The sequence below is a fragment of the Perognathus longimembris genome, chromosome 1, assembly GCF_023159225.1.
Source record: "Perognathus longimembris pacificus isolate PPM17 chromosome 1, ASM2315922v1, whole genome shotgun sequence".
Classification (NCBI taxonomy): domain Eukaryota; kingdom Metazoa; phylum Chordata; class Mammalia; order Rodentia; family Heteromyidae; genus Perognathus; species Perognathus longimembris.
In genome coordinates this window covers 115,930,003-115,944,916 of record NC_063161.1, presented here as the reverse complement: position 1 = coordinate 115,944,916, position 14,914 = coordinate 115,930,003, and the positions used below count along the sequence as shown (strand labels likewise).

The 14,914-nt window shown below is 36.6% G+C and overlaps 1 protein-coding gene across 4 annotated transcripts in view; it reads left to right on the top strand.

The window, feature by feature from the left end:
- Frem1 (FRAS1 related extracellular matrix 1) overlaps window positions 1-14,630 on the top strand; it is a 134,667-nt gene extending 120,037 nt beyond the window's left edge. For 2 of the 4 annotated variants that reach the window (XM_048351614.1, XM_048351535.1), the window contains exons 33-38: window positions 212-259; window positions 439-603; window positions 806-991; window positions 1,317-1,432; window positions 10,382-10,467; window positions 12,259-14,630. In XM_048351614.1, coding sequence (XP_048207571.1) covers window positions 212-259; window positions 439-603; window positions 806-991; window positions 1,317-1,432; window positions 10,382-10,467; window positions 12,259-12,464 — 807 coding nt within the window. In that variant the 3' untranslated portion in view covers window positions 12,465-14,630. The remainder of the gene's footprint in view (window positions 1-211; window positions 260-438; window positions 604-805; window positions 992-1,316; window positions 1,433-10,381; window positions 10,468-12,258) is intronic. The other 2 variants (XM_048351696.1, XM_048352104.1) reach the window with 1 other exon arrangement.
- Window positions 14,631-14,914: the final 284 nt, after the last annotated feature.

Sequence of the window (14,914 nt, the reverse complement as noted above, 5' to 3'; positions counted from 1 at the left end):
TTGTGTTTAATTGGGACTTTATATGCCCAAATACACACTACAATCATAACTTGTGCTTTTTAAAAAATTTTCAATGATTTGAGCACAAAATATCTTAAGAAATGTTTTTCCTAATTTTCAAATATGAATAAGATCTTACTGAAAGTATTTTATTCTATTGCTAATTATTATTTGGGCCATATAGCTCATATGTTCTCTCTCTTGATTTTAGGTTTTACCATCCTCTGTTTATAAAAATGGAACAGACATCATCTATAATGTAAGCATATGTCAGAGAATTGCTAAATTTGAAATTTGAGAATTTGGTGGTCAAAAAAGTCCTTTCATTTTTGTATTGATATAATTTTAAAATCATACAGTTTTACCATGAAGTTTTGTTTGCTGTCTTGATGTTTGTGTTTTTCCCTTATCTTTGTGTTGCTTGTTGGTTTCTTCAAGTACCATGGAGTGGTTTCTTTGAGACTGGAGAATGACAGTTTTCCCACTCACAAAAGGAAGGCTACAGTATCCATTCTTAGTCAACCACACCGGACAGTCAAGATGGCAGAGCTGCCACCAGCAGATAAGGCTGAATCCACAAGTGCCTCACACTTCCCCAGACAGGTAGGACAATCTTTTGTCTTTCCTATTTACCTAGTAACAATCTGTTGGCTGGGTCATAAACACTCTTAATTCACAAAATAGCCTCCAAGCTTATGGGTAGTTTACTCAGCCCAGATGCTTTCCAACAAATGTCGACTCAGAAGAGATAAGTACATTATCAACTTATATTAAATCAATTTTAAATTGACTTTCTTTCCTGTAGAACCAGTCGCCATCATTCTCAAAGAATTGCACTGTGGAGATAAAGGGACTCTTCCATTTTGAAGAAAGTAACCAGCAGCTCTATCAATGTAATGGAATTGCATGGACTATCTGGAGCTCCAAAACCAAGGTTGGGACCCAGGTTGAGCAGCTGAGCACTGCTGAGCTGATGGAGTACAGTGATCTGGTGTGTGGCTGTCAACTTACACTGCATTTCCTCTAACACCTTGAATGCCAGGAGCAAAACATAATCCAGAGTGGTTTTTAAATTACAAAATATTATTATATCAATTCCATTTAAAAAAGATGTCATATTGAAACATGTTTGACTGATTGTGTTTGCTGTGTGAAGCCATTGCATTTCTCAAGATGGAGAACAGGAATTAGGACTCACTTTCTGATGCAAAAACATCTGTATTGAAGTTAAGAGAGTCTGAGGGCCCCTTCTGCTGAGAGAAGAGTCTACATGGTAAAGCTTAGTGTGACACGAACGCATGTAACTCTTTTTCCAGGAGACAGAAGATAAATCCTGCCCAGCTAGATGGCACCTTCACTCAGGTTACTGTCATACCTTGATTACAGAACAGAAGGGCACCTGGACCATGGCTATGCGAGCTTGCAGGGAACAGTAAGGAACTCTATGTCACCTTTATTGCTTTTTTTTTATTTTTTCCTCACCATTTCTTTATCTTCTCATGGATCTATAGGTCTATTTCATTCATTCAACAATTAATGATTGTCTGCCTGGTTTTGTTTTTAGAGCCCAACTAGGTTATCAAGGACAGTTGCAAATCCATTTGTATAACATATGTTGACTGAACTTTTCTCAGTCAAAGCTGTGTGGTAGAAAACACTCCTCCCCTCCCCCACTTCTGTAAATGCTATCTGGGTCTATTTGAGAAAATCACAGGGGCTTTTCTGATCATCAGCATTGCAGGTGGTATTGTTTCCTTTTTTTTTTTTTAATGTGATAGGAACTCCTGCCCATTAATTTAAGAATATGTAGTCATGAAAGGCCTAATGGCAGCATGCCTTTAGCAATGTAAAGGCCCTGATGCTCATAAAGCTGGACAAGTAGGACAAAGGCACATTGGGTAATAGAACATTCATGACAGATGACTTGTGTCAGATAATGGCAGCAAAATTTATCTAATCCAGAAGGATTTTAAAAAATCAATAAGTAGCCATCCCCACCTTTCCTTTTTAATTTGCCAACCTGGATAGTATCCAAACAGTGCAATTAAACTAATATGCTGTGTGGCTAGAAATTGAGACTATAAGAATTTCTAGTTCATATCTGTGAGAGTTTTTACTTCATCAATTTTTTAAAGTTATGCTCATCTAAAGATACTATTAAGAAAATGAAAGGGCAAACTACATGCAGGAAAATTTATTATTAAAGCATATATATGATAAAAGTCTTGAAAACAGAAGCTACAAAAGCAACTAAAAGAAATCATTAACAAAAAGGTATCTCATAAAATAGCAAACAACTTGGAGGCCTCACAAGAAGAAATACAGTTACTTCATGAATATACTAAAACATTCCCCATATCACTAGATATCAGGTAAATAAAAATTAAAACTCCAATGTGATACCATTTTACACTCACTAAAATAAGAAAATCACAAATTTGACAACACCAAATGGTAACAAGGGCATAGAATTAGCGGAATCCCATGTCTTCCTGATGGAAACAGACAGTTTTATGGCTTTGTAGAACGTATAAAGATATGTACTTTGTGGCCTAAAGAGAAGTACAAATGCATGCTAAAAAACCAAAATTCACAGTGACTTTATTCACAGTAATCATTTGTCCATTTGTCTTTTCATTATTAATTTGTAGGAGTACTTAATATTTTCTCCATCAATAAAGAGAATACATTTTTATATAACCTTTTATAAATAGTGAAATGAAATGACCACAACAATGTAAGTGAATTGCGGGTAAATCAATAACAGAATATATAGAAATGGCAGCCTTACATGATAGGATACATATTTTATGAACCTATTTGAGATCAAACCTGAGATCAAACCACATACCACACACACATACACACACACACACACACACACACACACACACACACATCAAGAAAAAAGAGAGAAAAGTATATATAGAGAGACAGGTTAGTAGGAGTAGTATCTCTTTTCTTCCTTGAGTAGAGGAATATTTGACAGAGTCAAAAGCTATCTGAAACAGCAGGGAGGAAATAGCAGTATGCTACCAGATGGTTTCTCTGCTGACTGCAACAAGGGACAGTGTGGTTAGTTATACTCCAGGCAAAGTTGCCAAGATTAAATCATTGTAGGGATTATTGACAAAATGTAGGCAGAAGAAGAGAACCCTCCAACTTCAGGTCTGAAAACAGATTTATTGTTGACCTTCTAATGATTTCCATAGGACAATCTTAGTAAGTATGTTGGTCAGTTGCAGAGCTTTCAATATTTCTTTATAACATTTGAAAATTATTTTTTAAGTTTATTCATCTAGATATTTTTACAGTGCTGTAGATGAAACTCAATGCTTTAAGCATGTTAGGCAAGTACTCTCTCACTGAGCCATACTCCAGCCTCGCATTGGTTTTTATTATGAGACAATAAGGACTATGCACTGGGAGATTTCTTTCTGCTCATTCATAGGTGTTGGTGTAAGGTTACCAAGTGTCTCTAGTTAGAACAACTATTCTTTATTGTGAAATGATGATCTTCTAGATTCCTGGTGTCAAAAATCAGATTTATATAAAACTCTCAATTGACAGTAAAATGGTTGGTTTTTTTCCTTGCAGACAGATGCAAATTAGCTTCCCAATAAGCTGAAATATGTTTTATTTTATTGATCCAGCTAATCATAGCCTCCTAGACCAGTTATAGTTTCTTCACAGATCTACTAATATTGTACAACTCAATCATCCCACTAATAAATGTAAGGCCCAAATTACTTTTGAAGCTCCTTCTTCTTGCATTTAACTTAAGACTTCATATGTACCTTGCTTTGAAGCATCATAACCCATGGCCTGACCTAGTTCTACCCACCTCCTTGCCAATAATAAATAACTGGCTTTTATATTATACTTTGTAATTTGCAGAATCTTTTCACACGTTAGCTTATTTAATCTTCCTGTCACTACCATAAGGAAAGTAGGTATTATTATCTTTAAATATTTGAAGATTTAAAGAAATGTGAAAGAAGCCTAAGCACATGCTTGTGTTCATATAACTAAGTAAGAGAGAGAGAGAGAGAGAGAGAGAACTTTTCTTGCATTATGCTAAAATAGCTCTATCAATATGGGGGAACTAATTACAGATAATGTAAAAAAGCATGTCTATTTTAACTTTTGGTTGGATTGACATGAAGTAGTTTTCAAAATTATTCATTCAAAATTTCTTATTTTTCACACAGCAGAGAAATTTTAAGATTTTTGTTATTATGAATCCTAAGTTTCCTTGGATTTGAATCAAGCTAACCTTTCTGGCCTAAACCTGAAGTGTAGTCAGGTTCTGAGTTCATAAATTCATTCATTAACAGATATTTGGGACACCTGTTATACTAGAATTGTCTATAGCAGACTATACTTTTAAAATATTGTTCTTTAGTATTAGCTCCACAACTCATTAACTGGATAATTTCTCACTCATTTGAAAAACAGACCCTCAGATTCCCCTGATCCAGCTGTCCTATAGGAAAAGTCCTTGATGTTACATTTCATACCAGTAATATCACACAACAACCTGTATAATTCCTTCCCCACATTCCCTTCTCAAAAAGCTTGATTAAGAATGTGAAGGTTGCCAGGCTCTGATGGCTCACACCTATAATCCTAGCTACTCAGGAGGCTCAGATCTGAGGATGAGGTTCAAAGCCAGCAGGAAAAGCCTATGAGATTCTTATCTCCAATTATCACCAGAAAACAGGAAGTGGTGCTGTGGCTCAAATTGTAGAGTATTAGCCTTGAGCTGAAGAGCTCAGGGACAGTGCCTAGGCCCAGAATTCAACCCCCACGACTAAAAAAACAAAAACAAAAATCCGTGAAGTTTACTGAATGTAAATGACAAGATTAGTATTTATTAAGTTGATGGTGCCATGCTGTAGATATAATTAAGAAGTTCCCTAGAAAGCCAGGTATCATGATGTATACCTGTAATTCCAGTACTCTCTAGGCTGAGTCAGCCTTGGCAAACAACAACAGCAAACATACACACACACACAAAATAAATTAAACCAAAACCAAAATTAAACCAAACAAACTAACAACAACAAAACACAATATACGTAGAATTTCATTCTATTCTCCAACACTATTGGCTTGAAATATCCTCTGGAAATTGTCAATTCCTTCTGTGATATCAGATTCACAGTTTAACATTTTATAACCTGGAGATTCCCTTTTCCCAAGGTATTTTTGAAGATAAGGGTTTAGATTTCATAGTTAGAGTTAGTATGCACATAGTGTGTTTTCTTATTTGAAGTTAGCAATCACTACTGAATTGTGTGCTTTGTTTTCTGGGGCTGATATACACTGCCATATGTCTTTTACTATGCCAATGATTTAAAAAAATGGCAAATTTTACTTTATCCCTCTGTCTCAACTCTATCTTTATCTTTAATCTCTTTTGATATTTATTATTTTTCAAACCCAAATGAGCCAGACTGCTAGATTAGACACTTCTTGAATTTACATATCGTAATCTCATCTGCTGACTTCCTAAGGCAGTCCCTGTACATTGGTAATTCTATTGTTATAGATCATTATCTATGAAATCATTTTCCCTTCCCACAGGAGTGTCTGGAACTCCTGCTGGCCTCCCCCTCCAAGAGTTACCCTAAAATAGACTGGTCTTTACAACTTTTAAAGAAGTAGATGTTTATTTTTATAACCAGAAAAGTGAAGGTTTCTGTTCTTATTCAGTTCCCATTAAAATGCATAATTTACTTTCATTGCAAAACTATGATTTTTAAATATGATCCTCTCCATAATTTTGACTATATACATGCCAACTACACAATTTGATGGAATATATATTCACCTATACATGTATAAAATATAAAGCAGATGATGTCCTTCAAATTACTCAATTTCTGTAAGGTTAGCTTCACAGACCACAGTATCTAGGTCAGTATACTTTTGTGTGATGCCAGGAAAGAAAACTTATCTCAAAAATCAGTGAAATTGAAAGTGCATTCCCTATTTGAAGAAGATGGCATTTTTTTTCTGTGTATTATGTCCAAGTTATACTTAGACTAACAATAATCTTGTGCCTAAAAGTAATCATTAATCTCTTTCTCCAAATGCATATATTCAATAGATTCAGTTGGACATGAAACCATTTTCCTACCCAGGAAATCTAAATGCATGCTTTAATTCAAAACACTGAAATTTTCTATTTTCTTATTTTTTCCCTCATCCTTCCCAATCCCTCTCCTCAATTAAAAAATTTTATACTGAATATTATGAGTGCATCCCCAAGGTTAAGATATCCATCCATCTATCTCTATCTATCTATCTATCTATCTATCTATCTATCTATCTATCTATCTATCTATCTATCTATCTATCTGTCTGTCTGTCTGTCTGTCTGTCTGTCTGTCTGTCTGTCTATCTTTATTCTTGTGCTTGTCCTACGGCTTGAACTCAGGGCCTAGGAGCTGTGCCTGAGTTATTTTGCTCAAGGCTTACATTTTACCACTTGAGCCACAGCTCCATTCTGGCTTTTTTCATGGGTTAATTATTGAAGATTAGAGTCTTAAGAATTTTTCTGCCTGGGCTGTCTTTGAACTGTGATCCTCATATCTCAGCCTCCTGAGTAGCTAGGATTATAGGTATGATCCTTCTATTTTTAATTCTGTGCTTTGTGAACCTTCGAAATTTAGAACTGTTGAATGATTTTTATATTTGTACCTATGTATTTCATTTTTACATCCATGGATACATTTATCTGTACAGGGACTGCCTACCATGTTTTTATAGGTACATGTACAAAAGCAAAGAAATGATATTGTTACTGAATGACCAAACTACTTCTCTTGTGAATGACCAAATTACTTCTTTTGTGAATAACTATGCTATGTGCCTGAGTACAGCTGTTTTCCTGTCTGGACCTTTTGAGGCTTAATGTTTTTTGAAGACTCAAAAAGAAATTGTTTCCAGGTACCAGTGGCTCACTCCTGTAATCCTTAGGTACTCAGGAGACTGAGAGCCAAAGATTGAGGTTTGAAGCCAGCCAAGGAAGGAAAGTCCATGAACTCTTATCTCCAATTAACCACCAAAAAGTCAGAAGTGGAGCTGTGGCTCAAGTGGTAGAGTCCTAGCACTGAGTGAGCAAAAGAGGTCAGCACACATACCTTAAGTTCAAGTCTCCAGACAGGTGCACGTGTGCGCATATGCACATGCACAAACACACACTTGTAATTAAGCATTTAAAACACACTTTGCAGTGTATTTAAAAGATAATTTCAGGAATCTTCAGAAATAATCTTTCTTTTTTTGTGGTTGTGGGATTTGAACTAAGGGTCTGGACGCTGTTCCTGAAGCTCTTTGCTCAGGGCTAGCACTCTACCACTTGAAGCCACAGCACCACTTCTGGTTTTTGAGTGGTTAATTGGAGACGAGATCTCACAGGGACTTTTCTGCCTGGTCTGGCTTTGGATGGACTGAGATCCTCAGCTCTCAGCCTCCTGAGTAGCTAGGATTATAGGCACGAGCCACCAGCACCCAGTAAAAACATTGTTGTTGTTGTTGTTGTTGGTGGTGGTGGTGGTGGTAGTGATTGTGGAGCTTGGAACTCAGCTCATGGGCACTGTCCCTGAGCTCTCTTGCTCCAGGCTACCACTTGAGCCACAGTGCCACTTCTTCATTTTTTTTTTAATAAACCTATTACATCCTGTTAATGAACTTGAAGCTCTGAGGTTGGGGAGATTTAGTAAGGAAATTAGCTCATAAGGGATTTAATGGATTTCGGCAGAAGGGACTAAAAAGCCGAAGAGGAAATGGTGTCCTCCTTTCTCATTCTCAATCCAGTGTTCTGTAGTATTGACTAGGACAGCACGCAAGCCCTTCCTTGCCCTAATTAACATGTTTGATATTCTGATATTGTACAGTAGAGTGAATACATTAGATTTGAGAGGGAGAAGAGATGTCTCATCATATGTGCTCTAAATATTACTATGATATTGTGTAAGTAGTGATGTTAGAACCAAGTCATAAAACCCAAATTCAGCAGCCTGAAGCCATTCAGTGGCAGGCCAAACCTTACATTTACAAGAGGCTTAGGAGGCACTATTGCTTTATGGAGCAGCAAAACGCTGTATTAATGGGGGGAAAAACAAGAAATGGAAACTATGTCCCCTGGAGATGATAAAAGCAGAGAAAATGAATAAAACTGAGCTTAACAGTTGTCTACACCTATACAAGTGTTAATAAGTTTGTTACTTGTTTTCTTATCAATGGATATTGATCAGGGCAAAATACCATGATGACTTTGTTGTATTTGTTGTTTGACTTAATTTTTTTCAACTATTTCTCACTTTAATTCAATTAGTTGATTTATTTTGGTGCTAGCCCTGGAGCTTGAACTCAGTCAGTACTTGGGCTCTGTTCTTCAGCTTCTTTTGCTCAAGGCTAAAGCTCACTACTTCAGCACAGCACCACTTCCAGCTTTTTCTGAGTAGTTTAGTGAAGATAAGGTTCTCCTGGACTTTCTGGCCCAGGCTGCCTTAAAACCTTGCTCCTCAGATCTCAGCTTCCTGAGTAGCTAGGATGCCAGTGTGAGCCACTGTGTGATTACCAGTGTGAGCCACCAGTTCCTGGCTTTAATTTTATATTTAATTGACAAATGTATACACATATGCATGGACTACAATGTGAAATAAAACATATAAATGTTGTGCATCTGTTTCCTAATTGAGATGCTTTAAAGAAGAATAGAAATAATGTATTGGCTATTTATGTTAAGTGTTTTTAAAGAACTCTGAATAAGCCCTGCTAAGTAATTAGATATAAATACTACTTATTTTTGGCTACTGCAAAAATTAATTTATAGAAAAGTTTGTATTTCATGGGGAAAATTTCATATGTACTTATAAGAACAGATGCTTTCTTTTAAGTGTAAGAAGATCATAATTATTGGACTATTAGACTAACCAAACCACATTCAAAGTTTCAACCTCAGTTCATTTAGTCTGAAAAAAAATGGGCTAATTTATGATCAGATTAACTGGATAGTTGCCACATTTTACCAGTTTAAGAATTTTTTTGTGCCAGTCCTGGGGTTTGAACTCATGGCCAATGTGCTGTCCCTGAGCTATTTTGCTTAAGGCTCTATCACTTGAGTCACAGCTCTACTTCTGCTTTTTGGTGGTTAATTGGAGATGTGAGTCTCAGAGACTTTCCTTCTAGGGCTAGCTTTAGTATGAGAGTTTTGTGTTTTTGGTTTTTTTTTGTGCCAGTCCTGGGGCTTGAACTCAGGGCCTGAGCACTGTCCCTGGCTTCTTTTTGCTCAAGGCTAGCACTCTATCACTCGAGCCACAGCACCATTTCCAGCTTTTTCTATATATGTGGTGCTGAGGAATCGAACATAGGGCTTCATGTAGAGGAGATGAGCACTTTACCACTAGGCCATATTCCCATGGGGCTAGCTTTAAACTGTCATCCTTAGTTCTTAGTCTCCCGAATAGCTAGGGTTGCAGGTAAGAGCCACTAGTGTCCTGACTAGAAAAAAAATCTTTTTATAAAAAAAAAATCTTTTTATAAGTATAGTACTTTTTATAAGCATAGTACTTTGGCATTAAGAAACCAGTCTTTTAAAAATTATTATTTTAAAGTAAGTGTACAAAGGGGTTTCAAGTATACAAGTTAGATTATGAATACAATGCATAAAGAAATACATGTTTTTATTGCTGGGCACTGCGACTAACACTTGTAATCCTAGCTACTCAGGAGATTGAGATCTGAGGACCATGGTTCATAGTTAGCATGGGCAGAAAAGTCCCTGTGAAATTCTAATCTCCAATTAATCACTCAAAAACCAGAAGTAGCACTGTGGCTCAAAGCATAGAGTGCTAGCCTTGTGCAAAAAAGCTCAGAGACAGTGCCCAGGCCCTGAGTTCAAGCCTTATAACCATATACACACACACATATATGTATATGTATATGTATACGTATATATGTGTGTGTATACATGTGTATACATGTATATATACATATATATAATCTTTAGGTAGTCGTGCAAAGGAGTGGTCACCATTCAACAAACAGTTTTTAATTACAATGCATCTTTATCAATGCCACCCTTTCCACCATTCTCACCATCTTTCTCCATTTCATCCATATCGTCAAGTTAAGTAGTTCATTATCCCCTAATGTACATTGGCTATAATGACTGCAGTTGTTCACACTTCCTCTCATTATTGTGTGTCCTCCTCTTTGGCCTCCGTAAGACATGTTTCAGCTTCCTTGTATTAATTTTGTTAAATGGTTCACTAGTTGTTCAGAACCTCTAGATGACTTGTGTTGCCTATAGCAGAAATATCAAGTCCTGTGGCTGACTCTCCTAATTTCATTTGCTTATATGCAGACACCTGGGCAACCTTGTCACTGTATTCTCCAGACAGCACATGCAGTGGTTGTGGCACATCAGTGGAAGAAAGCCCTTTTGGATAGGCAAGTATCTATGCTACACTGGAAATTCTTTTTTTTTTTCCACCTTAACTCATGATTTTATTAAGTGTATAAAAATCATTACTTTACAGAAATCACAATTTCTGATGCTACTATAAAAAATAGTCCACATCTGCACTTCTACTCCCTCCTCTTTAAATCTTCCGCTGTGCATTTGAAGTGTCACCGATTAGAATCATGTGATACAGAGCTTAGGTGTGAGTGGCGGTTCACAGCAGAGGTGGGAGGTGAGAGTGTTCAGTTACCTGCTCAGTTCTCACCCTGGTAGGTGTGGTCATCAGGCTGCTGGTGTAGTTAGGTGTTCTTTTTTCTCCCAGCTCCCCCCACTTCCTCTGCTATTGCTACCTTAGGTGGGGGATCCGGACTTGCTGTGGGCCTGAGATGCTTGCTAGTTCCCAAGGGGGAGCGCGGGTGGGTTAGCCAGCCTCAGCCCATGTGGACTATCCATGCTCCTGTAGTGTCTGCACCATAGGTTTCCCAGGGAACAGGTAAGGAAATCCTGCTCTGTACACTGGAAATTCTAATAAAGCCAGTGCTGAGTTTTCAAATTTTCTATAAACCTCAATGGGTCTTCATATTCAAAAAATGATTTGAAGTATATCACATTAGTCTGGAATAAGTTTTCTTTCTTTTTTTTTTTTTTTTTGCCAGTCCTGGGGCTTGCTTGGACTCAGGGCCTGAGCACTGTCCCTGGCTTCTTTTTTTTTTTTTTTTTTTTTTTTTTGCTCAAGGCTAGTACTCTGTCACTTGAGCCACAGCGCCACCTCTGGCTGCTTTCTATATATGTGGTGCTGGGGAATCGAACCCAGGGCTTCATGTATACAAGGCGAGCACTCTTGCCACTAGGCCATATTCCTAGCCCTGGAATAAGTTTTCTCTTCACCCACAATAGAGGATTTTAACTCTTTATCTTTATAACATTCTTAGATATAGTATGTTCTAGCCAATAATTCAAAGAAACAATCTAGGTGAAGACAGATAGAAAATTTCTAATTAAAAACAATTCTGTTAATTCCACCCAAAAATGTTGACTGAGATTGGCTAGGAGATGTTAATTTGTTATATAAATAGGACTATTCTCACGGCCAGATTCAAGTTGGAGGATGTCAGAACATTGCTATTTCAGGGGATTTTTTTTTAAATCAATTATATTCTTCCTAATTTCTATTATGAATGAGAAGGAAGGGGAAGAATGCTTCACCAAAAGCAACAAAGAACATATTGCAGAAGCTTTATAACATTAAAGTATAATTTGCAGAAGTTGATAATAGGAGTACAGAGGCAAGAAGAGAAAAACTTTTTTTTATTGGAATTGTAGCAGATTGAAGCATCTTAACTTCCAGATTAAAAATAATATAACAGAAGCTACTTTCAAATATAAAAACTAGTGGACCAGAAAAAAATATTTCCCCATAATAGGAGCTGTGAGAGTAAGATGATATGATCATAATTATAATTCATTTATTAAACACTTATATATGCCAAAAGTTACACATATATTATTTTATTTATTATTCATAGTCCGATACATGCTATATACTCATTCCTTCCATTAGGGTAAATAACTTCCTCAAAGAGGCTCAACCGGAAAGTTGAGCTTGGACTGGATCCTGCATTTCCCTAAAGCCTTATAGTCTTAATGGTGTCTTACAGTGTTACTAATTACTAGCTACAGAATGTGGGCATGCGTGTAAATAACAACTGTACTTACCACAAGATAGCTAAGCATAAATATCATAACATTGTTTGACCTGTTCTTTTGGCTCCCATCAGGACTGAATGCCCAAGAGCGTGCTGGCTGCTGGGAGTGGATTGGTGGTGAGCCTGTTGCTTTCACCAACTGGAGGAGAGGACGTCCTCCAAACTCAAGGCCTGGAAAGAATTGTGTTTTGGTGCAAAAACAAGGGAAATGGCAAACAAAGAACTGTAGAAAGGGCAAACCTCACAATTTTATTTGCTCCTGGAAACTTGAAATGTAACTGGCTCTGCACTTGAGATTTCTCACCTATTTATTTACAGGACTTAGGAATATTGCTCAAATGAAATCAAATTGTTGTGACTGGCCCTGTGTACTTTTGTGATTCTATATAGTAACAAAGAAATCTAGACTAGTAGTTCTAAGAAGATTGATAGATGATTATTTCTTACAAATTGAGATATAATTTTTGTATCTCAATATCTTTCGAAATAAATGCTTTCAGTATTATAAAGTATAAGAATTGTTTATTCCTGAAGGCCTGCACCCTTCCCCTCTCCAAATATCAGAAAGGATAAATTTTCATTGTTCTTAGTTTTTTTTTCCCCGTTGCCTCAAATCTGAAGTCAATATTATGGGGGCTTCTACCACTTCAGTCTGAGTGAAGCTAACCCTGCCGGTTCATTAAACCAAGGTTGAAATCCGAAAGGTTGGGTTGTTCCTTTTGAGCTCTTTAAATGGGAAGACTAAAATTAGAGGCTGTGGATGAAAAGGAGAGTTCTCTCTAAGATGGCAGAGTATTTCACATAGAGGTTAAATGCACAGGTCTACTTCAGGTTAGAATTTAGGGGGCTATCTGTACTTCAGTGAGCTACCTACAATAACTTATGAAAAAAAACACCTCTTTTTCTAATATGAATGTTGGCATTGTGCCAGTCCAATGTAAAGGATTGAGTTTCTCTGGCCTTCCACTCTTGAGAAATTTGAAGTAACATAATATCTTCATCTGCATCTGAGTTTTTCTACTGAGTAGCATTTCTCAAGGGCATTCGACATAGGGGATATGTATGAATGACAGTTGACTTACAGGAGAAAAACGTACATCCTCAGAAGTACCCCTATGAACTATGCTGATGAACAGAAAATAACATTGAAAACAGATCCCTTGAAAGGCTATCTTCTCAGAAAGGTTTTGGATACAGTTTTGACCCTTTAACTCTTTAATATTTGAAGAACTATTGTATTAACTAATTCTCTGCTAGAAAGGCCTCTTGTTAATTTATAGACTCAGCTGAGTAAAACATTTGTATAGCATTGAAGCAGGTTGTATCCCGCACTGAAATCCCTTTTGTAATCAAGGTTTAATTATAAGAAATTATTTTACTTTTGAATTCTTGTTAAATTTTTCCCCTTTTAATAATCACTGAAAAATATGGTTGCACCAAAGGTAACTTGTTATGGTGTATCAGTGTAACTTCAGAATAGAAATGAGGGTCTCGGGGGACTAGAGCTTCGGTACATGCCCTCTGTCTCTGTCTCTGTCTCTCTATTGGTCTTTTTATCTCTTACCCTGTGTTTCTCTGTCTCTCCCTGTCTCTTTGTCTCTGTCTCTATCTCTCTGTCACTCTCTGTTGAACCTGGTGGGCATGGTAGATTTATTACACATTTTTGCAATGAAAACAACATAGCCAGAATTGCAAATGGTTCTCTCATAAAATTGCAAATAATTCTCTCATAAAGATATCAACTCGAAATGCTGAAAGAATATCTTAAAATATCCCTCATCATGAAAGCATTAATCAAGTTAAGAAGTCAAATCCAAGTAATTGAAAGAATATACAAATTAGGCAATGTGGGTGCTGGGAAATTTTCATCAGGACTGTTACTGATTTGTCACCATTGGGCTTGTACTCAGGAAAAAGACATATGTGATTGTCATTTCCATATCCCCTCCACTCTTTTGTTCACTGTTCCCCTTCAGGTTCTGGTGGGCAAAGGTTGGGAGGAAATCAGTGAGAATGGGAGGTTATAGAAGGCAAGGAGGATGGAGAGTTGCGTTGGAAGGGATGAGAATGATGGCAGCTAGGAAGGAGAGCTCTCAACACTACTCCCCTAATTTGAATAGTGAACCAGGAAATGCCCTCTATCACAGGCATTCATCCAGCTCTATAGTATACAACTCTAGCAACACATAGCATGTATACTTGCTAAAAATAAAATTTAAAGCATATAATGATTTCATTTCCTTCCAAGGGGGTGGTGAAAATGAACCAGGTAACATTTATTTGCATTTGTGTTTTCATTTATTTTTTAATACAGCCAAAAAGATATGCACATATTTTAATAAACACTGTGGTTCTGTGTAATTTAAACCATAAGCTGGTGCTGATTATTTTCTGCTACAAAGCAGCTTTTTTAAATGTACTGTATCTTGTATTGTATCAAAATTCATAAAATAAATTTACTTCTGTTCTCAAATACTGGATCTTTAGTCTTTAGCCTTTTCTATTTTCCTGGGAAAGCATAAGTTCTAGGTTTTAATGATTCTACCAACTGTAAGAAAGAAAGGGGGGAAACTCAGTATGTATCTTTTCCTCAGCTTTTAATTACATGACTTCCATACAGCTATATATCATTTATTCAATAAACACCAAGTATAGAATGTTATCTCTGTACCCGTCATTGTTCTAAATATCAGAGATAAAGTAATGAATTGAAGAAGAAAATGAAAGT